The following is a 27,544-nucleotide window of genomic DNA, read 5'->3' on the forward strand; positions in this document are numbered from 1 at the left end:
AGTAATACAAATTTGAATTTTACTTAAGACTAATTAAAATTAAAATAAAGAAGACGGATCAAAATTGCCCCACGTCCTATAACAATGTGACGTATCTCAAAAAAAAGATAAAAATGTTTAAAAAAATATGGCATACTCTCCAATTCATTTTTTTTACACCTTCATACGAAAAAAATGCTTTAAAAATTGTTCAGGCGCTGTTATGAAAACATCGTTCATGGGACTATTTATGGACTATTTTATTAAATTATTTTTTGTTTTGATAGGGTATACCTCACAGATGGTCCCATAATCATCAGGTCAGGATCTGATAATGGAAACCCTGAGAAATCCAGGGCAACTTTTGAAAGTTGTAGGCATGCGCAGGATAAAAACTTGACTATAAGGTGTATGTCTTATAACAATATGCAACAGTGAAGGTTTGAAGCTGACTTGATGATGGCGACCAGAGAAGGGCGAGGGAACTGGACAACTGAATATGTGAACTGCCTCGTGTTTGGGCTTATATTATTCGTATTGATAAGAACTTTCCACTTATGCGGATAGTGACAACTGTGCTTGTCACTGAAAAGCCAAAAATATAAAAAAAACTTATTACGATAAAAAAACTTCCAAAAACACTGAAAAGCAAAAAAAAACTAGTCTTAGGAGCATCGGCCTAAAAGTCGTTGGGGAAATAAACTTAGGTACATCCATTAGACACCGACTTCTGAGGTAGTTTAAATATTTTGCTGTCGATTTCCCTCGACCTTCTCTGGTCTCCATCGACGGGTCAGCTCCAAACTTTCACTGTTGCAAAGGTCTATTCAATACAAATAATATGAGCCCAAACACGAGGTAGTTTACATATTCAGTTGTCGAGTTCCCTCGACCTTCTTTCGTCTTCATCATCAGGTCAGCTCCAAACCTTTACTGTTGCATATTGTTATAAGACATACACCTTATAGTCAAGTTTTTATCCTGCGCATACCTACAACTTTCAAAAGTTGCCCTAGATTTCTCAGGGTTTTCATTATCAGATCCGGACCTGATGATTATGGGACCAACTGTGAGGTATACCCTATCAAAAAAAAAAAAATAATTAAATAGTCCATAAATAGTCCCATGAACGATGTTTTCATAACAGCGCCTGAACAATTTTTAAAGCATTTTTTTCGTATGAAGGTGTAAAAAAAATGAATTGGAGAGTATGCCATATTTTTTTAAACATTTTTATCTTTTTTTTGAGATACGTCACATTGTTATAGGACGTGGGGCAATTTTGTATGGATTGTGATCCGTCTTCTTTATAAAGAAAAAAAAAATGTTATAAAAATTTAAATTGAAACTTAACATGAACTCTTATCATAAATTAACAAAAATAAAATAATAAATGAGTATAAAAAAAATGGTGTGGGAGGTAGGTGTGAGATGAATAGTGTATTTGTGGATGTTTGTGTGTGTGAGTGTAATGGTATAGTGGAGGGTGTGTAGGCGTATGTGTGTGAACGGTGTTTTTTTTTGAGTTTGAAGTAGCTATTAATTATGTTATTTTGCTATTGTGATTAACTTTTCTGTATCTTCATATGTTAGGGTTAACAGCCAGGATGTAACTTTTCTTTTTAGCTGTGTTCGGGTACAGTCTACTATATCGCACTTTTTGTTTACAGCGTTATAGACGTACGGGTGTAGGAAGTGTGGATGTCTCTGTGCGTATGATGAGTTAACTGAAGGTGTCGGGATTCTGAAGTTGCGTTTGGTCTGTATGTATGAGAGGTCTTTTCGTTTGTGTATGGAAATATGAGTTTTGGATGTGGCATTTAGAATGAATAATTTTCGTACACTCAATAGAGACGCTTCACTATACAGGGTTTCGGTGGGATAGCGGTATGGTTTGTGCAACAGGGTTTTTAGTACGGCACGTTGAGCCCTTTCGAGGTTTATAATATTTGTTTTTGCCGCTCCTCCCCATATGACAATGCAGTACTGAATCAGTGACTGGCAGAGGGCTATGTACACTGTTCTCTTAATTTCGAGTGATGCGCAATCTCGTATCATTTTCATAATATAAATTTGCTTTCTAACCCGTTTTACCAGCTCAGTAGTATGAGATTTGAAGGACAAGTGTTGGTCAATAATTACACCCAAGTATTTTATTTCTTCTACTTTATCAATAGCGTTGCACGTACAAGAAGTGTTATTATTAAGAGAGCTGGACCGCCAGCAGTTATGTATCTTTAAAATCCGCGTGGGAATATTCGTGGCTACGGTTTTCCTAAAAGCGATATATTTGGTTTTTTTAACGTTAAGCGTGAGCAGGTTCATATCGAGCCATTTTAAAATCCTAGTCATACCCGCTTCAGCCTTTCTGTATGCGTCTTCCCAGTCCTTTCCATGGAACAGCACAACGGTGTCATCTGCATAGCAAATGAGATCAGCGTTAGGAATGTTGATGTTAAGGATATCGTTCATATAGACCGTGAATAATGTAGGACCAAGGATGCTTCCTTGTGGCACTCCATAGCTGATTTCCAGTTCGTCGCTGACTAAGTCATTAATTCTTGTGATTTGTCGTCGGTTACTCATATAACTTTGGAGCCAGTCAAGTGGCTTCCCTCTTATTCCAGACAATTCAAGTTTTCTCAGCAGTATGCGGGAAGAAATTGTATCGAAGGCCTTGGCAAGATCTAGAAACACACCAAGACATCGCTTTCCAGTATCTGTATGTTTAGAAGTTATGTGAGTTAGGAGATCAACTGCATCCGTTGTAGATTTTCCTCGTCTAAACCCATACTGCCTTTCCGAGAGAAGAGAGTTGCTTTCTAGGTACTTGACGATTCTATTGTTCATTATCTTCTCAAGAACTTTTGATAAAATACAGAGCAAGGATATCGGTCGGTAATTGTCCGGAGAATTTCTAGGTCCTGCTTTGTATATCGGTGATACGAGGGCCACTTTCCAATACTCTGGAAAGACTCCCGTTGAAATACTAAGGTTACAAATGTAGGTGAGCGGTTCTAAAATAGTGTTGCTAATAAGTTTTAAAAGTGAAGGTTTGATTCCATCTAAACCCGGAGCACTATCGTATTTTAATTGTTTTATTACAGAGTCTACTTCAAATTCGTCTGTAGGTGTCATAAACATCGATTCAGTAGGTGAGTTATTATTGTTGACATTTGCAGCTAAGTCCTCCTCAGACGTTGATAGCCGTTGTAATATTTGATTTGCCAGATTTTTGCCCACAGTTGTGAAGTGTAGGTTACAGTTATTCAATGATTCCGAGGGTGTTCCTTTACCTGCCAGGAGATCAGATGAATCGCTTTTCCGTCGTGGCATTTCACATATATCCTTAATTGTATTCCATAGTCTTTTAGCATTTTTCTTGTTTTCTTCCAGGATCTTGTTTTTATAGTTCTCCTTGACTTTTCGCAAAATATCTATAAAGAAATTTCTATATCTAGTATAAGAACGTTTAAGAATTTCGTTATTTGGATTTTGTTTTAGTTGATGATGTAGGTTATCTTTGTGGCGCATGCATCTAATCAGGCCAGGAGTGATCCACGGTTTTAAGTTGTACTTTGACCGGCTGCTTTTAATGTATTGAGTGTGGGTTTTTATTGCTGAGCCTACAATAGAATTAAAACATTCCAGTGCCTCGTTTACATCGGTTTTGTTAGTGACGTTTTCCCATTCAATTTTCTGTAGGTCAGAAGATACAGCTTCATAATTTGTTTTCATGACTATCCTCTTCTTCCTATTTGGTTTTTCATTGGCGGTGTTAAGGCCAACCATAGTTAGATCATGATCGGTTACCGTACATCTAGCGACTATTCCTACTTTTGAAGCTCTATTTCTTACAAAGATGTGATCGAGGCATTTGTCTCCTCTAGTAGGTTTGGTAATGGCGGGGAGTAAGCCATGTTGCGCCATTAGGCATTGGTATGCAGTATTATCAGCGTTCGGGTTTGTATTTAATAAATCTATATTCATATCTCCTAGTAGCACAATCTGCCTAAAATACCTGCAAAATACCTACATAGTTTGATAAGTTCATAGCTTTTGACACGTTTCCGTTATCCCGCTGTTTCTCAGTAAATCTTGCTACATATCGAGGGTTTTGTTATAGAGTTGCCAACTTTATAAACACACACAACTTTGGAACAATTAAAAGAAGCCTTATAGCCTGTTAGAGTACCCACACACTACAAACTTTTGGTGGGCTGATAGTGTGTTTGGGCCCATTAAATAGTATGAAGATGAATATTCAAAATCAACATTCTCAATAAAATCACAGGGCAAATCCAAGCGTTCTTTTGACGATTTCTACATTTTAATACATTGCGTTAAAGTACCTAAGATAAAGCCAACATTGCCAAGTCACAAAGTTCGGAGTTGACCTTGCATAAGCTCCATTTGATTTAAACCCATAACTTCAAGGGATACCCTGTATCTATAGCTAAGTATGGTTAATCCAACCCTTTAAAGATAGCAGCTCCACCATGAAAATACAAAGATAAAGTAAAAAGTTAAAAGCTAAAGAAAACAAAACATTTCTTCTTTCCTACCTTTTTGTTGCACCAATCGGGTTTTCTTTTCAATGTAAATCAAGCTGGCTACCGCTCAAAGGTAGTGGTCAGATTTTTAATCTCGTTTCCCCCTTTGACAAACGGCGTCTACAGAAATCACCTGTCGGGTTTATAGAGAGCGATCTCAGTGGTTTATTGAGATTTGAGAAAAAAAGACGATCTGATGATGCCGATCTGATGATGCCGTTTGTGGGGGCTATGAAATATGGCGGTATGAAAAACTTTCGTGGGGAAGGAAGTTAGGAAACATATGTGATCATCATCATCATCATCATCATCATCAGCCTATCGCAGTCCACTGCTGGACATAGGCCTCTCCAAGTGCACGCCACTGAGATCGATTTTCGGCTTCTCGCATCCAGCTCCTGCCAGCCGTCTTGCGCAAGTCATCACTCCACCGTGCCTGAGGACGTCCTACACTACGTTTGCCGAGGCGCGGTCTCCACTCTAGAACTCGTCGGAAGTGGAAAATTTCTATGGCCGGTTATACGCATCGCATGCATCTCGACCTGATCCCGGAAATGAGGATTCTAGAGCCACATTAACACGCCATTTCACCGAAGACCTGCCAGAAGTCAGCAGTGGCGAAATCGAGATCGCTCTGAGACAGCTCAAAAATGGAAAAGCCCCTGGCGAGGATGGCATTACAACAGAGCTTTTAAAAGCAGGAGGTAAGCCCGTACTGGGGGAGCTCCAGAAGCTTTTTAATGCCGTCCTGTTTGAAGGGAGAACTCCAGAGGCGTGGAGTAGGAGTGTTGTCGTCCTGTTCTTCAAAAAGGGAGACAAAACCCAGTTGAAGAACTATCGACCCATTTCCCTCCTAAGCCACGTATATAAGCTGTTCTCAAGAGTGATCACGAACCGACTTGCGCGAAGACTCGACGAATTCCAACCACCGGAGCAGGCTGGGTTTCGGAGCGGATACGGCACTATAGACCACATCCACACAGTGCGGCAGATTATACAGAAGACCGAAGAGTATAATCAGCCCCTGTGTCTAGCATTTGTGGACTATGAGAAGGCCTTTGACTCGGTTGAAATCTGGTCTGTTCTGGAGTCCCTGCAGCGTTGTCAAGTAGATTGGCGATACATCCAAGTGATGAGATGTCTCTACGAAGCCGCTACAATGTCCGTCCAAGTACAGAATCAGCAAACAAGGCCCATACCGTTGCATCGAGGAGTGAGATAAGGGGATGTTATTTCCCCGAAACTGTTCACTAATGCAATGGAGGATATGTTCAAAACGCTGAACTGGAAAGGACGCGGCATCAACATCAATGGCGAACACATCTCTCACTTGCGATTTGCTGACGATATCGTCATCATGGCGGAAACGCTGCAGGACCTACAACAGATGCTGAACGACCTGGCTGAATCTTCTCTACGCATCGGCCTACGGATGAACTTGGACAAAACCAAGGTCATGTTCAATGAACATGTTCTACCGGAACCGATTGCGATACACGGCGCCGTTCTCGAAGTTGTTCGGAAATATGTATACCTCGGGCAGACATTGCAGTTAGGTAGAAACAACTTTGAGGACGAGGTGAATAGGAGAATTCAGTTGGGTTGGGCTGCATTTGGGAAGCTACGTCGAGTCCTAACATCGTCGATCCCACAGTGCCTAAAGACAAAAGTCTTTAATCAGTGCGTCCTACCTGTCATGACTTACGGAGCCGAAACGTGGACACTGACGGTACGGCTGGTCCACAAGTTTAAAGTCGCTCAGCGGGCTATGGAAAGGGCTATGCTCGGCGTTTCTCTGAGGGATCGCATCAGAAATGAGGTAATCCGTCAGAGAACCAAGGTCATCGACATAGCCTATCGAATCAGCAAGCTGAAGTGGCAGTGGGCTGGCCATATTAGCCGAAGAACCGATAACCGTTGGGGTAAACATATGTGATCCTGATCTTAAAAATTCTTTTTATCCGGGATTACCTTCTTCTCATAAAAAATCCCATTGTGACTACATTCTGACATATATGTTTTTTTGATGAGCTATTATTTTCCCAGTTTATAGTAAAAAATACGTCATAAAAAACAAAAAAAAAAACGATTTCCAAAGTTTTTTCTTTACACTGCTGAATTAACATTAATTAAAGTAAAAAGAAAACAAACACCACTTGCCATATGTTTTATTTACACAAACACGTTTAATTTTACTTCAACCAAAACCAGTATAACGTATTTACTATCCGAAAATGTGAACTGCAATTCTTTGTGTGACCTACACGATAGATAGATGTCAACCTCAGTTGAATAAACCAGGCTTTTAATATATTGGACAACAAAAGTTTTTGTAAAGCCAACATACTTTTTGAAATAAAATCGGTTTTTCAAACTAGGTTGAGGTGAGCTTTGCTATATAACTAAATGCGTTAGACTAATGCAATTTTGTGAGTGTCATGGAGTGACTGCCTATGTGACATTTATAAGCATATTGTTCTAACCGGTTTTCGAAACTTCTTCGTTGACTTCAGATTCAGGATAATTAATCATCCAAATCATATATCATTATTGTAGAATTATATAGAAATAAATATTTTGTAGAAATTGTATTTTGAAAATTATCGTCCTTCTAGCTAAGACTGTTTTCAAACTAAAGAATTTTCCCGAAGGTAAACGTGTCAGTCCATATATAGAATGTCGACCATCCATCCCCAATTGATTTAAGACCTTAACATCTACAGGTAAGGTTGCAATTTCTTCCCACATAAGTATTTGCAGTATTAACACTGACTTGCAGGCCTAGGCCATTAATATAGTGTTAGGAAGATAAACGACTGGTGTACGCTACCGATGCCTGATCGTGACACGGCAAGGCTATGAATAGAACCAGGTCATGTATTTATATCAGGACTATAAATTGAGGTCCTTGTCACTGTCATAGCATATATTATGTGGATATCCTACAATATATGGTTGAATCATTCGTGAGTTAATGGATTTTATCTTATTTCTATGTGCATATTGTATCCCAAAAAAATATTTTCAACAGTGTATCTGCATAGGTATATTTAAAGAAGCCAGCCGTTTACCCGCGGTATCTCCCGCGCCCCGTGGGAACTACTGCCCGTATTGGGATAAAATATAGCCTACGTTACTCGGGAAGAGTGTAGCCTTCCAACAGTGAAAGAAGTTTTCAAATGAGTTCAGTAGTTTCTGAGCCTACCAAACAAACAAAAAGTTTCCCTTTTTACTTTATTAGGAATAAAATATTGTAACTTGAATTATTTTAAATCAAATAACTATTGGAACATTGTAACGTTCAATAGTAAGGACAACAGATTTCTACAAAAATAACCGTGGAAACTAGAAACCAGTTACACGTGGCACACTAAAGTTACTAAAACAAACTATAGGAAACTAAACTATGCAACTATGTTGCAACGCAAAAAACTAGCTCAAATCAACTTTGTTGTTTTTCAATGTTTCCAATAGCTGCCGTTTTGCTGAACATTGAAACCATCTAAAGAAGAAATTTTGAATCATTGTTATTTAAAGGACCAAGGATCAAAGGACCAATTTTATTCGTCTTTCTGCTTTAATGAAGGGCTTCCTTCATTGTGACCCGTCCTGTTAATTTATCTTCTTATAATTATTATTATAGGTACTATCATCACCTTCCTGTGCCCTTATTGCATAATACAAGCTGTTGATTTGCATCCGTGCCATATTCAAGGAGGTAATTATGCTAATGATTCTCGACCCAAATCAATAAAAAAATTGGTACGAAATTTTTTTTCTTTAATTTTTTTTCGGAATTCCATAAATGTCATCTAGCCTTATTTAAACTTAGCGCGTATGTGCTGCACCCTCACACAAACGCAAACACAAAGCATACGCAAAGATCACTCATCATTCATAAAATTGGATTACTTCGGAAATACCACGACATAACAATGACAAAAAAAGCAGTGCATATTAGTTATTTCCCATCTACTGTAATTCCAATCGATTATTTACGTATTGTATGTCCTCCTCCTGAACTATGGCACAAATGCAAATCAACACCTTGTATTTGGAGGTCATTTGTGGATAAAAAAGTTGAATAAATGAATCATGTCTTCTTCTACAATTTATCAGTTTGACGATGTTTTATTTCTTTAGTCATCACCCTCCCCTGTATCCATTAAAGTTCACTGTAATTCTTAGGCGAGATTCCTCCAGTGTGGAGCACTGTGACGAATACAAATATTTCTTCTGGTGTCCCCGCTCTAGAACATAGTTACTCATTTTTTGCGAATATTTCTAAAATATACGCGAAATTCTACGCGAGCACATGCTAACAGTGGACTTACGAAGACCCAGGATTTGACACGCGTACATTTCGTTTTGTTTGTAAACAATTTTAATAGACTCTCGCCATCACTATACCGTATTTAATCTAACAGCATTTAGATAATTTATCTTATCATTTAATTTATATACTTATTACACATTTAGGTATCGGAAATCTGAGGACATTTATAATTCTTAGAATGTACTCCTCGATCGTTCCCTCAATGCTGAGGATCGTGACTCCTTTTTATTTCGTCAACCAGTTGTCTCCATCGGTTACGTTCCGTTGCTTGGTGTAGTGCAGTGCTGACAGATATCTCCAGTTCCTCCGATATCTGGTCTGACCACCGTTTGGGACTTCTACCTCTAGGTCTTTTGCCTTCAATTTTTCCTGTTACCATCAGGCGTTCCAAGTTGTTAGTGTCTCTGCGAGCAACGTGGCCGAAATACCGTACTATTCGCTGCAAGCAGGTAGTGGATAAGCGTTTTGTCTTTTCTAGCTTTAGTTGTTGTAGAATGGATACATTTGTGCGGAAGGCTGTCCATGGTATCTGCAGCATACGGCGCCAACACCACATCTCAAAAGCGTCGATTCTCAGCCTGTCGGCAGCTTTAAAAGTCCACGTTTCCGCACCATATAATGCGATGGAAAAGACAAGAGTGCGGACCAGATGTATTTTGGTCCGATATCTGATGTTTCGGTCCTTCCAGACTTTGCTCAACTGGGTCATCGCTGTCTTTGCCATGCCAATTCGCCTACGTATTTCAGGTTCGCTACTTCCCTTATTTGTTATTAACGAGCCAAGGTATTGGAACTGGTTTACGGTCTCGTAGTCTTGTAGGATATCAGTGCGTTGAATAGTGTCAAATCGATCAACGATCATGAGCTTGGTCTTAGATTTGTTAATTGCAAGTCCCATTTCCAGACTGGCTGTTTCTAAACGACGCAGCAGCTCCGCCATTTCGTTTTCGGATGATGCGAAAAGGGTGGTATCGTCTGCATATCTCAGATTAGATATCTTGACTCCACCTATCTTTATGCCACCCTCCCAGTCTTCTAGCGTTTGACGCATAATGTGTTCTCCGTAAATATTAAAGAGTATAGGAGAGCTTATGCATCCCTGACGAACGCCCTTCTGGAATGTGAAACGGCTTGATGTTGTGTCTCCTACTGTTACAGTGCCATAACTCGACTCATAAAGGTTGCGAATCAGCATTACGAGGTGGGAGGGTACCCCCGCTTCGGTAAGTACTTTCCATAGTTTCTCCCACTTGACGCAGTCAAAAGCTTTTTGGTAGTCCACAAAACACATGAAAGTTGGGGTGTTATATTCGTAGCATTTTTCTATTATGAGCCTTAAGTTTAATATTTGTTCTCTCGTTCCCCTTTCTTTTACAAAACCCGCTTGTTCTTGGGGTATTTGCCAATCCAGGAAAGCTCTTAGTCTGGCATTGAGGATGTTAAGGAGAACTTTGCTGGCATGGGATATTAGTGCAATAGTTCTGTAATTACTACAGTTCCGCATCGATCCTTTTTTATGGAGAGGAAGAATTGCGGAGTGTACCCAGTCAGATGGCCAAAGTCCTGTATGCCATATTCTATTGCATATATTATGCAGGCATGTTATTCCATTTGAGCCCAGTCCTTTCAAGACTTCCGCTGTGATTCGATCCGGCCCTGGTGCTTTATTTCTTTTAAGTTTCCGGATCGCATCTTCAACTTCTGAACGGAGAATGCTGGGCTCTTCATCTCCTATGATTTTATTTGATGAAGTGGATTTGGATGATTGGTCTTGGTAGAGTTCCTCGCAGTATTCTTTCCATCTTTCAGCTACTTTGGCAACTTCATGTATCGGATTCCCATTTTTGTCATCTATCACCCACGAGGAAGGTTTGACTTTGTGTGTTATTTGTTTGACCTTTCTGAAAAGATCAGCAGTTTGATACTTGTCCGCATGATGTTCGATTTCGGTACAGATGTTCTCCAAATACTGGTTCTTATCCCTTCTGCACTGTCTTTGAATTAACCTGGACATTTGAGAGTACTTCACTTCGAAATTTTCGGGTCTTTCGCCACTTTTGAGTTCTTTACGTAGCTTTATGTTAGACCAAACCTCCTCTGACATCCAGTCTTTTTTATCCATAGGTTTTTTGGCTATAAAATCTAGTGCATTAACAATTTTCTCGCTAAACTGCTGCCATTGCTCTTCTGGATTCATATGTGCAATTTTAGGGGTGAGTTCTGCTAGATATGATTCCGTATTGTTCTGGAAACCATCGTATTCCGGTTCTGAGAGCCTAGCTAAAGGTTTTGCTTTCTTACGACGAACCTTTAGACGCACTCGTAGATCTGACACTAGCAGTTGATGATCAGAGCCACAATCCGCTCCTGGATATGTTCTAGTGTTCGTTATGGACGACTTCCATCTGTTTGCAATCGTAATAAAATCAATTTGATTACGGTATTTTCCACCGGGTGAAGTCCATGTATATAATCTTCGCTTGTGGTGTTTGAAGCACGTGTTGGTTATAGTTAAATTATTGCTTACACAGAAATCTATGAACATTTCACCCCTCTCATTTCTGGTGCCAAGTCCATGTTTTCCAAGTATGTGGCGGATGTGGTCATCTTGTTCAGTGCTCCCTACCTTCGCATTCCAGTCTCCTTGAATTATTAGGATCTCGCGCTTGGATATGTTCTCTACTGTTGTTTGTAGAGTTCCATAAAAATTGTCAATGTCTTCCTTTGTTGACTGTGCTGTAGGTGAGTAGATTTGGATGATGTTTAGGGGAAGTGGGGTACAGTTGATGCGCATGGTCATAATTCTGTCATTTATTGGGATGTAGCCAGTGACGAATTTACGTAGTCTACGAGATACCAGTATGCCTACGCCATTTTTGCTATCAGTTTCGTGACCGGAGAAAAACATTAGATTGCCACTCGAAGTTGTGAGGTGTCCTTGTTGCTTCATATGAGTTTCGCATAATCCAAGCAACATAAGATTGTGTTCATTCATCTCCTTCTCTACAATCGCGAGTTTTCCCGGTTTCAGCAATCCTCTTACGTTCCATGTTCCCATTCTTTGCTTGATGCGCATGGATGGTTTCTTGTTGTCCTCAGTAGCATCAACTGCCTCGGTAGCCTGATGACACACTATCGAAGAGTCTTCGGTCGCATATTTCACACTCGTCGACCCGGGAATCGGCGAGCGCCGAGGGTCAGTCGGATCGTCCGACGTACTAACTTTTCTGTCGTTGACCTTCATGGAGTTCTCTTGGGAGCATAATCGTAGTGGGTTCCCATTACCTTCTACGTCGGTTTGTTTTGAGGGTATTTAGTCCCCAGGGCCACCGTAGCCATGTTGTTGAGTAGGATACTTCACCGCCGCCTACTACTCGGCGTTGGCGTATTTTACAGCGGTCTTATTCCCTGGTGGTATTGGGTGTACGCCGTTCACCAGCCAACCCTCCTCCTTTCGCAACCGGGCTTGGGACCGTCTATGGCGGAGTTAGTAGAATGTACTACAGCGACCTTACTCCAATTATATTAAACAGACCATGAAGTCAGTTCAAGCAGACGAATTAGGTTTTCAATTAGGCCTTCTTAGAATCGGACTTCTTCGTTTCATTTCTTAGAACGTTGAAGTTGGTCTGAATAGCCAGTTTATGGTAGAAGGCCTTTTGTGGACTTCTATGTTCCAGGTAAACTGAAGAAAATTTTTACGTGACTTGGGAATAAAATTGCTTGCTGTTAGGTAATAGAATTACTGGTGTTTTTTTTTCTCGATAATCGAGAAATTATTTGATACAGTTGTCAACAAAGCGCTTTTACGCTACAGTTTGAAGCTGCATGCATAATTCTGATGTAAACAAGGGGGAGTGATTTTTTTGTTTTAAGTGAGACGATTAAAAAAAAAAAATCTCAGTGTTAAATAATCCATTTATCAAGGATGGTGCGGAGCAGTAGCGAGTATGTATATAATATTTAGAAAGAAAGAAAGACGTACCCGTACGACATCATCTCGATAGTTAAACACTGACACGGGATTGTTATCCCACACGCAAAATCCCAGTCACCATTAACCATGGTAAATTAAATCCCACTTTATGGTCGGTTTTAGCCTGTGACCCTGAAACGGGACGGTTTCGGATATATTCGGTTCCGTGTCCCCAAAAGGTTTGTCTCTTAAAACGCCGGAAGCTTGAGATTTGGCAAACGAGTAAACAATTACAGAGCACTTGAACCTTTTTCCTGAAATAAATACGTTCTTTGTATATTAGAATATGTTTTTAAGTAAATATTGCGAATTAGAATTATGTTCTTTTTATGTAATCTTATGATTTGGTTTTTGATTTGAAAAATTGGAAATTGTTGTCGCTCGTATACGCTTGACACCGACCGCTAGTGCAAAAGCTCTCATTTTGAAAATCAGCACTTATATAAATACTTTCTACAAACTGTATGAAGACATCTGTCTGTCTTACACAAAATCTTAAAAAATTAAATCTCGAGTCTTTATGTCATTCATAACATCTAAACTCAGTGTATATTCGACTAAATGACAAGTGGGTGTTACCATTTTATTTCAAGTGACATAGAACGGTTTTATGTGTGTGTGTGTGGGTGAATTTTAGGGTTATGTGTATGCGTATGAGTGAAATGAATCCTTATGACATAAATTTTATGCGTTGGTCGCCCATAATATATTATTATATCTTATGGTGCATTTATGAATAATGCTGACGTACTTGTGTTAAAATGCTTAATATTAAAGATATTGCTTTCATGCGAGATATTGAATAATGTCTTGGTGTCGTTAAACCTTTATGTGGGGGGAAAATGAAATCATGATTTTAACATTCTAGTTACGAGTTTTGTTACCGTATCTACGTTTTATTATTTGATTAATATTTGAGATCTTGCAGCAAAACATCCTCCTTCTGAAAATACAATATCCTAAAATATTAACGAAAGTTTACAACTAAGGTAAATGCTTAAGTATTACTTACTTTCAAGTACAAATTCCTATCATTAGGCAATTATATCTCAATTCTGATGACAGATTAAACGCTTAAGTTATAATTTTAGTTTGTACCGTTAAAAACAGATCAATCATTGCTAATTGCGTAGGTGTCATCTTGTTTACGAGAAAGCTAGCCTAGCCATTTAGTTACACTGGAATTGTGAAATATGTGAGCTATTGAATTAACATTTTCATAATAATTAAACATGTAGTTAATATTATCTACTAATACAAATCTGCAGTTATATATTAATGAGGAATATTTTTTTTGTTTGTTTGTATCTTAAAGGCTCCGAAATGAAAAATTATTTCACTGTTGGAAAGCTGCAATCATCCTGGGTAATATAGGGTATATTTTATTCCACTACGGGCGGTAGTTACCACGGGACGCGGGTGAAACCGCGGGAGAACGACTAGGATCAAATAATTTGGTTTTGCGGAATTTCCGAGGAACCTTTATCCCAGTTTGTGAATTTATTAACTAGCACAGATTTATTTATTTTATTTAAGCATCAATTAAATTCAGTAATGGTTAACAAACTTTTTATTAATAAAAAAGTATGCATTGCTTTGAAACTCAACCACCCATTAAACTGGATTAATAAGTATCTGAATTATAATTAATATCCTTATTTAAAACAAAATTGTAATTATTTATATTTTAATATTCAATTAATTTGAAACTGATAAAATTGCTCATAGTCAAAGATTCTCAATTTTGTTAAAACTGAATGCATGAGCAAACGTTCATTATGTAAATTATTTTCATAAAATAAAGAAAACATGTAGCAATAATAAACAAAATGCCCGGACGCTGGATCCGAACGCCCGGCCCGCGGTACCACGGCTATGCGTCAAGTGGGCGTGGCCTCCCCGTCAGCGCCGAGTATTGCCGAGCTCTTCCGAAGCCCGCCGACCGCCGCCTATATAACGCAGGGTCCGGCGTGCGCGCAGGCAGTGTTCACTGCGTTCTCAGTCTGCTTCAACCTCTCCAGTTGGACAGCTCTGAGTACCAGTCTTACGCTAGCGCACGCACGGCGACCCGCTCCCTGTGCTGTTCTAGTGTGTGTACGTTTACGAGTGTTTTGTAAAGTTTAAAATAAATCACTTAAGTAAATCGCTGGGTTTTTCTTATAAGCCCGCGACAATCTGGCGCACAACGTGGAGCCGAACTCAGGGATTAAGTTGGAACATTTAAGAAGACTCCCACATCGGACTTTGAAAATGGCGATGTCCAACGAACAGTTTCAGATGTTCCTACAGACCATCACAGCTTCTAAACAGCGATCTTTTGCATCCTGCAACATCACCTACAGTGGGGAAAAAGACGCGGACGCAGTTGAGGCTTTTATAGCGGCAGCTTCTACCTTCAAGAATGTAGAAAAGTTGAGTGACCTCGATGCGCTTCAAGGACTTCCACTTCTTCTACGGGATGAAGCAGCGGTTTGGTGGCAAGGCTTGAAAAGCCGAGTGGAAAAGTGGGAAGAGTTTTGCAATAAATTGCGTCATACATTCGCTCCCCGCAGACCTGCATTTATGATATATCATCAGATTACCCATGAGGTCCAGGAAGCTGACGTCACCACTGAAGCATTTATTGCCAAGAAGCGGGCATTGTTTGCATCACTTCCTCCTCCCGCACTGTCTGAAACGCAGCAAATAGATCTGATATTTGCGCTCATACGGCTAGACATACGAAACCGCATGCCTCGGGATACAGTTCCCACGATAGATAAACTGCTGGAGACGGCACGGGGAATCGAAGAGACCTTACATGAATACGCAGCAGGTTCACATGCAAGTGACATCAGAACTACTGGGAAGAAAGGGAAGGTAAGGTGCAGTTTTTGTAAAAACCCTGGCCATACTGCAGACGTCTGTCGGAAGAAGAAACGGGCTGAAGGCACTTTACCCAGTATTCCGAAAGTTGTCTCAGAAGTTGAAACGCAGGCACCATCTCCTCATCAACCAAAGTTTTCCTGCTACGGTTGCGGCGCACCTGGGGTATACAGAAGCAACTGTCCCACGTGTAAGAAGGCGTCGGCCATTAAGAAGGAGGACTTGAAGTTTTGTGCTATCAACGTACAGGTAGACTCAGATTCCCGGCCTGTTGTGTTCGTGGAGATCGAAGGGATAAAAGGTACCGCCTACATTGATACTTGCGCAAAGATGAGTGTCGCTTCGTACTCCCTATATTTAGAGCTAGTCAAATGCGGATGCAAGTTCCAGGAACATCAAGTCAATTTGACGCTGGCTGATGGAATAAAAAAGAATCGAGGAGTGCTAATGTGCAGAGTCAACGTTGTTTTGATGGGTCGAAAGGTGCAGACGACATTTATCGTGCTACCTGGAGCAAAAGACAACCGCACGCTTTTGGGGGTTGGGTTTTTAAAGGATGCGGGCATGGTAATCAACTTGCCGCAGTACACGTGGAATTTCATTGATGAACCAGAAGAGCAATACGAGCTATACGCCGAAGAGTTTGCAATCTTTGAGAGTACGGTCGTCAATGAAATAATGCAGTTGCCAAGCCCAGTAACCTCACTCACAATGACAGACAGCGAAGCAAGTCCAAGTATTAATACCATACCTCCTACTCCACCACCAACACCTCCACGGATGGAAATACCGGAACTTCCGTTAACACCTGAACCTCCGTCAACGCCTAAAAATCTGTCAGATGATAAGGTCACCTACAAACTGGCATCGATAGATTTTGGCGACTCGTCTTCTGTAAGCAAGAAACCACGACTGTTCGATGGCTATTCACCTAGTTTCACGGATTTTATGCTGCGAGATGCACAAATCAATGTTCACCGGGAAGACATCGAATTATCCCCACAAAGTGCCAATCTCTTTGACGCCAACAACTGGGACATACGGATTGACACAATTAATGTCGAAACACAGAGGACAACTGTTCAAAGGAAGCAGCTGAATGGGCTTCTACCAGAAAACAAGCACGTTTCAATGCCAAGCCGATGCAAGCGAACCCTGCATTATAAAAGCGAGGCAAGCTCTTATACAAAAGGAGCAGTTTTGGTCAAGGGGGAGCGTGAAAGCGAACATCCTGTTGAGTTCGCTAGTCGTCTTCTGACAGCCGCCGAACGGAATAACAAGCGAAGAAACGCGAAAGACACCACATGCCTCCAACTGCTGGATCATCGTCGGGACGACTTCAGATCCAGAGGGGGAGACTGTAGCAATAATAAACAAAATGCCCGGACGCTGGATCCGAACGCCCGGCCCGCGGTACCACGGCTATGCGTCAAGTGGGCGTGGCCTCCCCGTCAGCGCCGAGTATTGCCGAGCTCTTCCGAAGCCCGCCGACCGCCGCCTATATAACGCAGGGTCCGGCGTGCGCGCAGGCAGTGTTCACTGCGTTCTCAGTCTGCTTCAACCTCTCCAGTTGGACAGCTCTGAGTACCAGTCTTACGCTAGCGCACGCACGGCGACCCGCTCCCTGTGCTGTTCTAGTGTGTGTACGTTTACGAGTGTTTTGTAAAGTTTAAAATAAATCACTTAAGTAAATCGCTGGGTTTTTCTTATAAGCCCGCGACAAACAGAATTTAACAGCGGTAAATCTGTTTGCATTGAATTCATTCGTGAATGTGAATTTAAAATATTTAATTGCTACCTACTTATAGTAATTAACCATGCCACTATGATGCATACCTATAGTCCACAATAAAGATGATATGATTTGATTTATGGTCAAGTAATTGAAAAAGCATTACTTCAAAGTTCGATTCTTGGGATATAATTACTTATCGACATTGGTTCAATGTTTGATCTACTAGTCAGTCAGTCAGTCTGAAATCAGCTACGTAGTCCTCTTTGAGCAAACTTATACAATTGAAAGTCTGAAGCTGTGACTTAGATTTGTAAAACATCACACCAAGACCCGAGTTCAGGGACAACCTTTTTCTTCACGTTTTTCATCAAACAACAGTTTACTTTGAAACTTGAAAGTGAAAATTCATTGTGTTTTAAGAAAACTGACATATATGTTGTCGGTGTACTTGGCCAAAGATCGCGCAAAGCTGGAAGCTTGCCCTATAAGATAGTCCTATAAGATAGTCGAGATTCCACAAGTGTGCGGCACTAGTCCGGTTGAGCAGTACACGGCCTCCTAGGCTGAACTGCGAGATGCCATACAAAAAAAAAAGTGTGCGGCACTGTGACATAAAGGACTCAAACGTTTCTTTTGGTCTACTTTTAGTAAAAAAATGCTTCATCATTACTAAAATGTCCGCGAAACTACAACCTTTGTGTCCAAACATATAATCTGTGGACTTACATATTTTGTTCAAAATCTCACCAAAAAGAAAGAATATGTTTTTGTACACTTACTTAGATCAATTTGGTGTAACGGCCATGACAAAGTGGTCATTGTCTCGATTGCTTACATCCTAATGGGCGATGCCACTTAGAGACATTGTAATCTTGTATAAGCGACACTTTATTTTGGAATTACGAAAGCTTTAGCTAAATAGCCTAGTACTACCTACGCGAAAGAAAAGCGTGAACATAAAATTAAAGAAAAGAAAATATGAAAGCATTCGACTATACCTACTTAAAATATAATAAACAGGAAAGATTTTTTATTTGTTTCTGCTCCGAAACTACTGAATATATTTGAAAAATCATTTCACTGTTGGAAACCTACACTCTTCCCAAGCAACATAGGCTATATTTTATCCCGGCAAGGGTATAAGTTAGGTAACTAAACTTTAACAATGGTAATGGGTATCTATAATGGATTTTTCATAGAATAAAAAGATATTGTTGAATAAAAAATGATAATTTACTAGTAAGGTAATTTTGAATTAGTCCCGATTTCATCTTTTAACTTGTATGTAAAGACTAAATATAGACATTCGACATATTTTTAAAACGTAAAACTTATTCTTCAGACAAAAGTTATCTGGCGATGGAAAAATTGGCCCTTAATTGAATGAAACAAATTACTTTCAGCGAAAATTCGACGAAATGGAAAATCCAAAAATTAAACAAAAAAATCGTTCACCAATTAAATTAAAATAAATACAAATTAAAACCACAAATTGCTTTCAATATTCATTTACGAAATCCAACAAATGTAAGTATGTAAATTCAACTGAAATAATTTGCGTGTTTTAATTTGTATGAATCGAGAGCATGTTATTATTACTGTGGATGCAATCAGCGTTAAATATGCAGATTTAAATTAATTTTAGCAATGTTAATATTCATAAAATTACTGTTGACAATTATTTAGTTGTTTGGTTAAAAATACTGAAAACTGATTGTTTTTTTTTATTTCCAAGTGTTTTATTTTCTTTAAAAATTTACCGCCTTAAAAATATGATCAGAAGCCACAAAATACGTATTTTCATTTATGTCATAGGTAGTAGGCTACCTTACCTTAAACCTTATCTATGATCACACCTTACTATATTTGAGCCAAATGTTGTAGAGCTGTCACCATCCTTGCATAAGATAAAACGAACTTTTGCTAAAAAGTCTACACAAACTTGTTACATTTACGGCCAGTTTCTTCATCAAAAGTTAAAGTTAAAGTTATGGCTAAAGTAATGTCTAAAGTAAAAGTAATGGTTAAATTAAATTTTTCTATTAGTTTTGCTGTCACTGTAGCCTTGAAAAAACGAATTTGACCGTTACTTTTACTTTAGACATTACTTTAACTTTAACTTTTGATGAAGAAACTGGCCGTTAGTGTCTAGCTAAATAAGACAGTTTGTTCTATACGACTATCCATAAAAATAGGTTATTCAAAATTACTGTTTTTTCAGCTAGAGGCATCACTTTTTATAGTTTTGCCCTAATCGTCTGAGTTCGCAGACACATCAAAATGTATTATCACTCCCTTAAACTAGATTTTTTTGATTATTTTTACATTTTCTTTTCTTACATTGGATTAGACAATAAGCTTCAATTTTCTGAGTAATTTTCACCATTTTGTTTCCAATCCGTAAATGCTCGTAATATGTAGTTCTTATTGAAAAAATTGAATAGTTCATTTGACTCCTTCAAAAGCGACTTCATTTATACATGAATAGGTATTTTAAATGAATTGAAGTAAAATATTGTAAAAGGTGTTCGTGGGTAAGTAACAGCTGCATGGGTCGATCGATCATAAAGTTAAGCAACGTTTGGCGCGGTCGGTCCGTGGGTGACGGTCTTGTCATGAAGAGTGCCGCTGTGTTTCGGAAGGCACGTTAAATTGCGGTGTCCCAGCTTGAATATCTTTGGAAGTCGTTAAGGGATGTCACAAGACAGGAAGTCTGGTAACCAGTCTTACCAAGGAGTATCGGGACGTCGGTAACTGGATTGAGGGGATTAAACAGGCAGTAACACGTCATCATCATCATCATCATCATCAGCCTATCGCAGTCCACTGCTGGACATAGGCCTCTCCAAGTGCACGCCACTGAGATCTATTATTATGATCGGTAACACGTAACAACACGAAACATGGTCTGTGTGAAACACTGATAGGTAATCAGGTACATCTGATAAGACTGAAAGCTGACACCAACATAGTTAGAAAAGACTAGTTGAATATAATAATACTTCTGAAAAAAAGGTATTAATATAAAAGGCCAAAGATTTTGAAGTGTTTCTTTCGGGAAAATTAGGAGGCTAAACTAACTATACCCAGGCTGAAAACGCCGAAAAAGAGTTTTTTTTCCAAGATTTAATTCTAAGAATTCGTTCCATCAAAGCGGGCATCTTTGCTTAGACTATTAGAGTCTGAATTGTTCCTTTTTGTCTCGATAAGATAAGTAAAGTCTAGTTTACGAGTAACCTTGACCTTCAGTTAGTTTCATTGTTTTTTTCTACAGTAATAGGATAACATCTAGGCATCAGCATAATTCATGGAATTCGTATGTTAGTCTTTTTACAAAATGAAATAAAATGGCACTGTTTTACATAGGTTCAACAACGCTGACTATAAATAATTGAGTAGGAACCTATTTTTTTTGCAAAAATACTGTTTTATGTTGAAGCGTCCAAACTGATCAAAATTATGATAGTCTACCATGAAGTAAATCTTCCCGATAGGATCACCTATCACTCGTACCGAGCGTTCCTGAAGTAGGTAATAGTTGGTCTAAATTCAAAGTATTTTGAACCAAAATAATGCAACACTTCTTCGCCATCATTTAACCCTATCTTCATAGACAACCAAATCTAAACTTTATCTCCTTGTCCACAGAGCATAGTCTTCCGTGTCAAGCGCCACCCTCAGGTAGCTGGCTTCGAGCAGTGCGTATCATTCGGCGCGTTCAGCTCTGAGCAACAAGAAGTGGTGTACAACGTCTTCTGTCTCTGCGCTATGTACTTCTTGCCCCTCATCATCATCACCGTATGCTATGTGTGTATCTTCTGCGAGATACATAGGAGCAGTAAGGAGTTGGATGGTAAGTCATTATGGTCGTGATAATTGCTAGACTAACGATTTTCAATAACGGATCTCTATGACCTATTTATCTGTGGATAAGTATTTGACATTGCTTCTACGGAGCAAAATCCTATCTCTAGTATGTAAAGCAATAGATAGGTTATTGAAAATCAGCAGTAAGGCGATTTACACACGATACAAGTGATAAGGCGTGTAAGCACCCTAATTGCCTCGAAATTCGGTGTATAGTGTGTTAATCGCCTAAGACCTCATAAAGTGTGACCCATATATCGTTTGGTGCATGCTTTGTTTCTAACGTCTACCGCTTACCATGTGTCTTTCTAAACTGTCCAATATAGGGGAGGATATTCCATTCCTAAAATACGAGACAAGAAAAAATTATCGTATATTTTGAGTATATAACAAACCTGTACAGGAATGTACAGGTTTTGTTTTGAAGAAAACGATGTATTTATTCCCGTGCATGGTTTTACTCTCCTAAAAATACACATGTACATTCAGGAAAAATGTTAAAGCTTTCATAGTTTCACCTCCATATAAATATAATAAACGTAAAAGTATGGTAATACTTCCAACGTTTCACATAGAAAATATTATGACACATTCTCCCGCGTCGGTTGAGCTCGTAACTTCACAACGGAGCCATTAAAATTAATTACCAACTTCGCGAACAATACCACAATTCTGTGCCGCTAAGCATAAATAAAATTACCAGGGTATCTATCCTCATCCCTTTCTTTCGCACGGGAAATACATATTTCTGTTTCTGCTGCTAAATTGACATATTACTCGACAAAGTTAACTTAAGGTGGTCGTGGAAGATTTCGGGTATTAATTTAAATGATGTTAATTAAAATGTATTATTATTTATGTGAATGATACCTTATATGTTATTAGTCCCTTGGGAAGCCTCGTGTAAAAAATATTTTTTCGTTTCATATCCCTTTTGTTTTGGATTTGATAAATAAATGTTTTGTCGTCGTTTTGTTCATAGAAGAACAAAAGAAGTAGATGTATTTATACTATATGCACTATAATTTTTCACACAAAGCATGTATTTATGATATATACCTATAAGTCCACAATAAAAATGTTTTGATTTGAATGAAAAAACAAAACGACAGGATAAAAACGCAATAAAAAAGAACAAACATCCGAATTGAGAACCTCCTTTTTCGAGATGTAGGTTTAAAATATTAAAAATACAAATATTGCCAAAAACATAGCATAATGATGTACTTAATGTACAGTCGAATTACGTTTTGTCTTCCCTAAGCTTCCACATCTATTTATACGTTATCAGCATCAAATTAGTAATTCTGGTCTCACGTAACGTGGTACAGATCTCCTATAGGCTAGTCAGTGATCTAGGTCGGATATACCCGGGTTCACTACAAGTAACTTCACTTAGCTGCCACTTAGGTAACAATTGTAACTTGAAGTAACTTCATGTTACCCAATTAAGGTCATTTTCTATTTCCATCATAATTGAGATCGTGTATTGCAATAGGTAGACATTAATTTTCAAGGGTTTTTGTCACCAATATGTGGCAGCTGTTACGTCATAATTTTGGTGGGTATTATGATTGAAACCAAAGGAAAATTCTGAGTACAGCTTATTCTGTGTGTAATTTTCAACAATTTTGTAAATGTCAATTATCAGGTGCTTAACAAACTGTTTTATACCTAGCGTAAACAGTTTGTTTATCATTTTTGTGCTCCATAAAGTTCTGAAATGAGCTTCTTTAATGGCTTTTATAACCTTGATACATAGTCCATTCTTATATCATAGTGGAGACAGCATTATGAATATTTTGTTGACGTGTATATTATGTAGCATACCAACTGCCAATAACCACTTAAAAGTGTCAAATAAAAATTGCTTTATTGTTTGAGAGATAATCATTCCTTAGAGAAATTAAATTAACCGTACACAGTTTATATCTTAAGTTATAAAAGCAACATTTACTATTTCTTCAATAGCCTAGCGCTATAATTTCTTCCCGATCTCTAGGGACCACTAAACATACCCGGATGATAATTTTAATTAGGGTTGCCTATCTATAATTAAACCTTTCTTCCATAGAGAAACGCGTGCATAGAAGCAGTGTGGGTCACGTGCGTCTGCGACGTTCCGACAGACGCGTGTTAGAGCGCGCGCGACGTCGCACACTGCGCATGACGGTGACTATAGTCGCCGTGTTCGCGCTGTGCTGGTTGCCGTACGCGACTATCACCATGTGGTCAGTATATCTAGCTAGTGTGTGTGTGTGTGTGTGTGTGTGTGTTAGAGCGCGCGCGACGTCGCACACTGCGCATGACGGTCACTATAGTCGCCGTGTTCGCGCTGTGCTGGTTGCCGTACGCGACAATCACCATGTGGTCAGTATATCTAGCTAGTGTGTGTGTGTGTGTGTGTGTGTGTTAGAGCGCGCGCGACGTCGCACACTGCGCATGACGGTCACTATAGTCGCCGTGTTCGTGCTGTGCTGGCTCCCGTACGCGACAATCACCATGTGGTCAGTATATCTAGCTAGTGTGTGTGTGTGTGTGTTTGTGTGTTAGAGCGCGCGCGACGTCGCACACTGCGCATGACGGTCACTATAGTCGCCGTGTTCGTGCTGTGCTGGCTCCCGTACGCGACAATCACCATGTGGTCAGTATATCTAGCTAGTGTGTGTGTGTGTGTGTGTTAGAGCGCGCGCGACGTCGCACACTGCGCATGACGGTCACTATAGTTGCCGTGTTCGCGCTGTGCTGGCTGCCGTACGCGACTATCACCATATGGTCAGTATATCTAGCACATACACACTAGTGTGTCTATGTGTGTGTGGGTGTGTGTGTGTGTGTGTGTGTGTGTGTGTGTGTGTGTGTGCCTGTATGTATGAGTGTGTGTGTGTAGGTGTTTCAGAGTGCACGTGACGTCGCACTTTATTTATACCTTGATAGCAATATAACTAATTAAAATATTCTCAGGTACATGGTTGACCGTCAGTCAGCAGCTCGCCTATCGCCCAGGGTCCAAGACCTGCTGTTCGTGATGGCCGTCTCCAACTCCTGCATGAACCCGCTGGTGTATGGATCCTATACCCTGGACCTTAAGGGTCTTCTACGAAGGTTGATCAAGAAGACGTGTTGTCATTCCTCAGCTGCTTCTGATACGATAGGTGAGATAAATAATATTTTTTTTACAAATATCGACAACTTTCATTGCTTAATTTCAAGATCTAATTTAAACTATCTTAGAAAAAAATATAAGAAAATAATTTGGACCAATTGTGCCTAACATTTTGTACATCGTTTTATACATCGGTGCAAGTCAACTCTGAACTGTACTTTTTTTTTAAATAGAGAACTCGTATTACGTTTTTAGGTCTCACGATACCTTATAGCAGTCAGGTAGTTTAAAACATTATTTACATATTTCATATATAAACCCTGCAAATAGGTTGTGTATTTCTGAATACACATAGGAATAATACGTAAAAATAGGAGCAAAAATAGGCCATCACAAATCCGAGCCGTCACCTGAAAATTCTTTATAGGCACAAATACTACTTCACAGTCAGATCGTGTTTACTACCCAAAAATTACAAAAGTAATCGTTATAATGCAAACGAACGCAAAATTTTTGGTTTTCCTTCAAAAACGTAACTTAGTAACACATTAGCAAGCGGGTCACGTATTTTTTCAATTTTCCTAACAATTGGACCTCTGGAGTAGCACGGATAAATGCTGTTTATTTATTTTTACTTCGTTAAAGTGTTACCTAAGTATACATTATAATACTTATTCTGCAACCCTTTTCCCTGAAGGATTTGGTTCTTTATTCCTGACCCAGTTTATATTACTTGTTTGTTAAATGAAGAGTTGAGCTCCATTTGTTGAGTTAACTTTGTTTGCTTTTTTAATACAGATTGTGGAGATACTGTTATGCATATGATATGATGTGATTATAAGTACCTTCTACATTTTAGATATCATTTTTCACGACCCCATTTAATCCACTACATCCTACTAGTCTTATAAATCCTACGTCCTACTAATATTATAAATGTGAAAGATTATGAGAATGTATGGATGTATGTTTGTTATTCTTTCACGCTAAAATGGCTGGATCGATTTGGTTGAGGTATGCAGATAGGTGGTACCACGGATTAACACTTAGGCTACTTTTTATCAATACACCACGAGGGCAAACCGCGAGCGGAAGCAAGTATGTTATACAGCATACTGATAGTCAATCGTTGACAGTCACATTACTATGTTTTGAACAAAACAGGATATTAAAACAAAAGATAAGCTTACTAAAAGCTCACATTTCAGCGACGTTCAACCATAGCTTATAAAGGCTTAACCCCGGATTCTAAGTTAAACCATTCCTTGTAATAACACTGATTAATTCTTCATTTTATTTAGCCGTCTTCTGTAATTTGGCTTAAAACTACTATCTTCTTCAACATTGAGATAGGTACTATCGGAAATCCGTTAGGAAGGTACACAGAGAGGTCATTTGAAACTAAATGACCTAACTGACCCTGTGACCCTTTGCAAATGTCAATCGTTTCCATTAATCGCAAGTTTCATTTCTACCGTTTCATTGGATACCGGGGATGTTTAACTGTCTGGTGATTTCAGATCAGCGCTTTATTCTGCGAATTGGTTTATATATACGCCTTGATAAGTCCGTTTTATTTCACACTTCAAAAGACTGACGCTTGTAAACATATTTAAAAGGGAGCCGAATCTTAAATGCAGTTGACAGGTGTCATTTTTTAGGGAAAATATCATTTTTTTGTACTGACTGACAGGAGTGTCAACTGCGCCAAAAAAACGGTCACACCATACACAGTAGGCCATGTTTTGTACGCCACTCCACGCTTCAAAATATAAAACTATACACTTGTATAAATCGCTCGTCTGATACCGCTCTCATATACATATACTTCGTACGAATCACTATCCAATTTATTTCAGGATTTCAATCGGAAGTTTTAGAGATTTGTTTAAACAAATAATTTAACTAAACTAGACAGATTATCCTATCACTAAGCCGAAACTAAAACTACTAGGTAATTTGTATAGTTTTCGTTAGACATCAGATGTTCTGTGTATAACTCGTCCTAGATTTAATAAAGGCTTAACAAACAGCTAAATTGTAACTAGCTAGTGTAAATTCGTGTGTATCTAATTCTGAAGCTGAATTATTTTGGGACGGTTTCGTGAGATAGTTTAGATAATTACATATCACAAGACATTAACAAGGCATACTTACAAAGTCAAAGTCAAATGTTTTTATTTCAAATAAGCCTTTGCAGGCACCTATGAAACGTCACACTAGTTACACGGTTCTAAAAAGTTGGTCTCATGGAGAACAGCCGGCAAAAACTCCATAGATACTAGACACTCTTTTTAAAAAGTAATATTTTCACAAACATTCTATTACATAAAAATAGTAAAGAAATTATAGCGAAAGAGCACGGGGTTAAGCCTAGATCTATTACATATAATGTTCAGCAACGTTTAGTGCGGTCGGTCCGAGGATGGGCGATGTTGTCATTATAAGTTATTCCATGTTACGGAAGACACGATAAATTGGTGGGTCTCGGTTGTCATTTGAACATCTTGGGCAGTCGTTACGTTTAGTGACGATTTTATTTTGTTTTGAAAAGTTAACTCGCATATTCAGTAGCAACGCTATGCTTTCATTGATCTATTGCGATTATGATAGTGACACAAAAACCTACAGTCTTTAATAATAGACTTATTTAACAAGTTTATATTGTTAACAGGTATCGACGGCTCAGGATCCAGTTCAATTAAGAATAAGAACATTAATTTGGAGACGCCGCTGATGAAATCTGTCAAGGTAATTACAAACTTATGTAATATGAGATTAAAGTTTATATTTCAATGACAGCTAAGGGTGCTTGAGGACTCTTGGCTAAGAAATTTAATTGTGTTAAAATTTAAAGTATAGGAGTTATTATGACATTCCAATTTAAGGCTCATAATTTGATTTCTTAGAATCCATTTATGGTGTACTAGTTTCCGCCAACAAGTTAGATCTATCTGCTTATACAAGCGTGTTAAAAGCCTAAACCCTTCCTTGATTAATGAGCTATATATCACTGAAATATTTTTTGAAATCGATCCAGTAGTTCTTAGGATAAGCGCGTTCAAAAAACAAATACATTCTTTAGCTTTTAATAGAGTAGCAGATATGTATAGATTTTATATATTTA

General features: G+C 38.8%; 2 protein-coding genes across 2 annotated transcripts in view; both read left to right on the forward strand.

Annotated features, from left to right (window-relative positions):
- The window catches only part of LOC124636752 (adipokinetic hormone/corazonin-related peptide receptor variant I-like), a 137,254-nt gene that overhangs the window by 102,336 nt on the left and 7,374 nt on the right, over positions 1 to 27,544 (forward strand). Inside the window, exons 4-7 of the mRNA XM_047172880.1 lie at positions 21,093 to 21,297; positions 23,386 to 23,542; positions 24,276 to 24,466; positions 27,092 to 27,168. Of these exons, the coding sequence (XP_047028836.1) occupies positions 21,093 to 21,297; positions 23,386 to 23,542; positions 24,276 to 24,466; positions 27,092 to 27,168 (630 nt within the window). The remainder of the gene's footprint in view (positions 1 to 21,092; positions 21,298 to 23,385; positions 23,543 to 24,275; positions 24,467 to 27,091; positions 27,169 to 27,544) is intronic.
- On the forward strand, positions 14,650 to 17,401 carry LOC124637073. The gene has a single exon (XM_047173393.1). It carries the CDS (start codon positions 15,095 to 15,097, stop codon positions 17,213 to 17,215), a length of 2,121 nt encoding a protein of 706 aa, XP_047029349.1. The 5' UTR covers positions 14,650 to 15,094; the 3' UTR covers positions 17,216 to 17,401.

This window comes from Helicoverpa zea, chromosome 15, assembly GCF_022581195.2.
Source record: "Helicoverpa zea isolate HzStark_Cry1AcR chromosome 15, ilHelZeax1.1, whole genome shotgun sequence".
NCBI classification, from domain to species: Eukaryota; Metazoa; Arthropoda; class Insecta; order Lepidoptera; family Noctuidae; genus Helicoverpa; species Helicoverpa zea.

Excerpts from the sequence above, each read along its gene's own strand:
- LOC124637073 (XM_047173393.1), top strand. The coding sequence starts at position 15,095 with ATGGCGATGTCCAACGAACAGTTTCAGATGTTCCTACAGACCATCACA.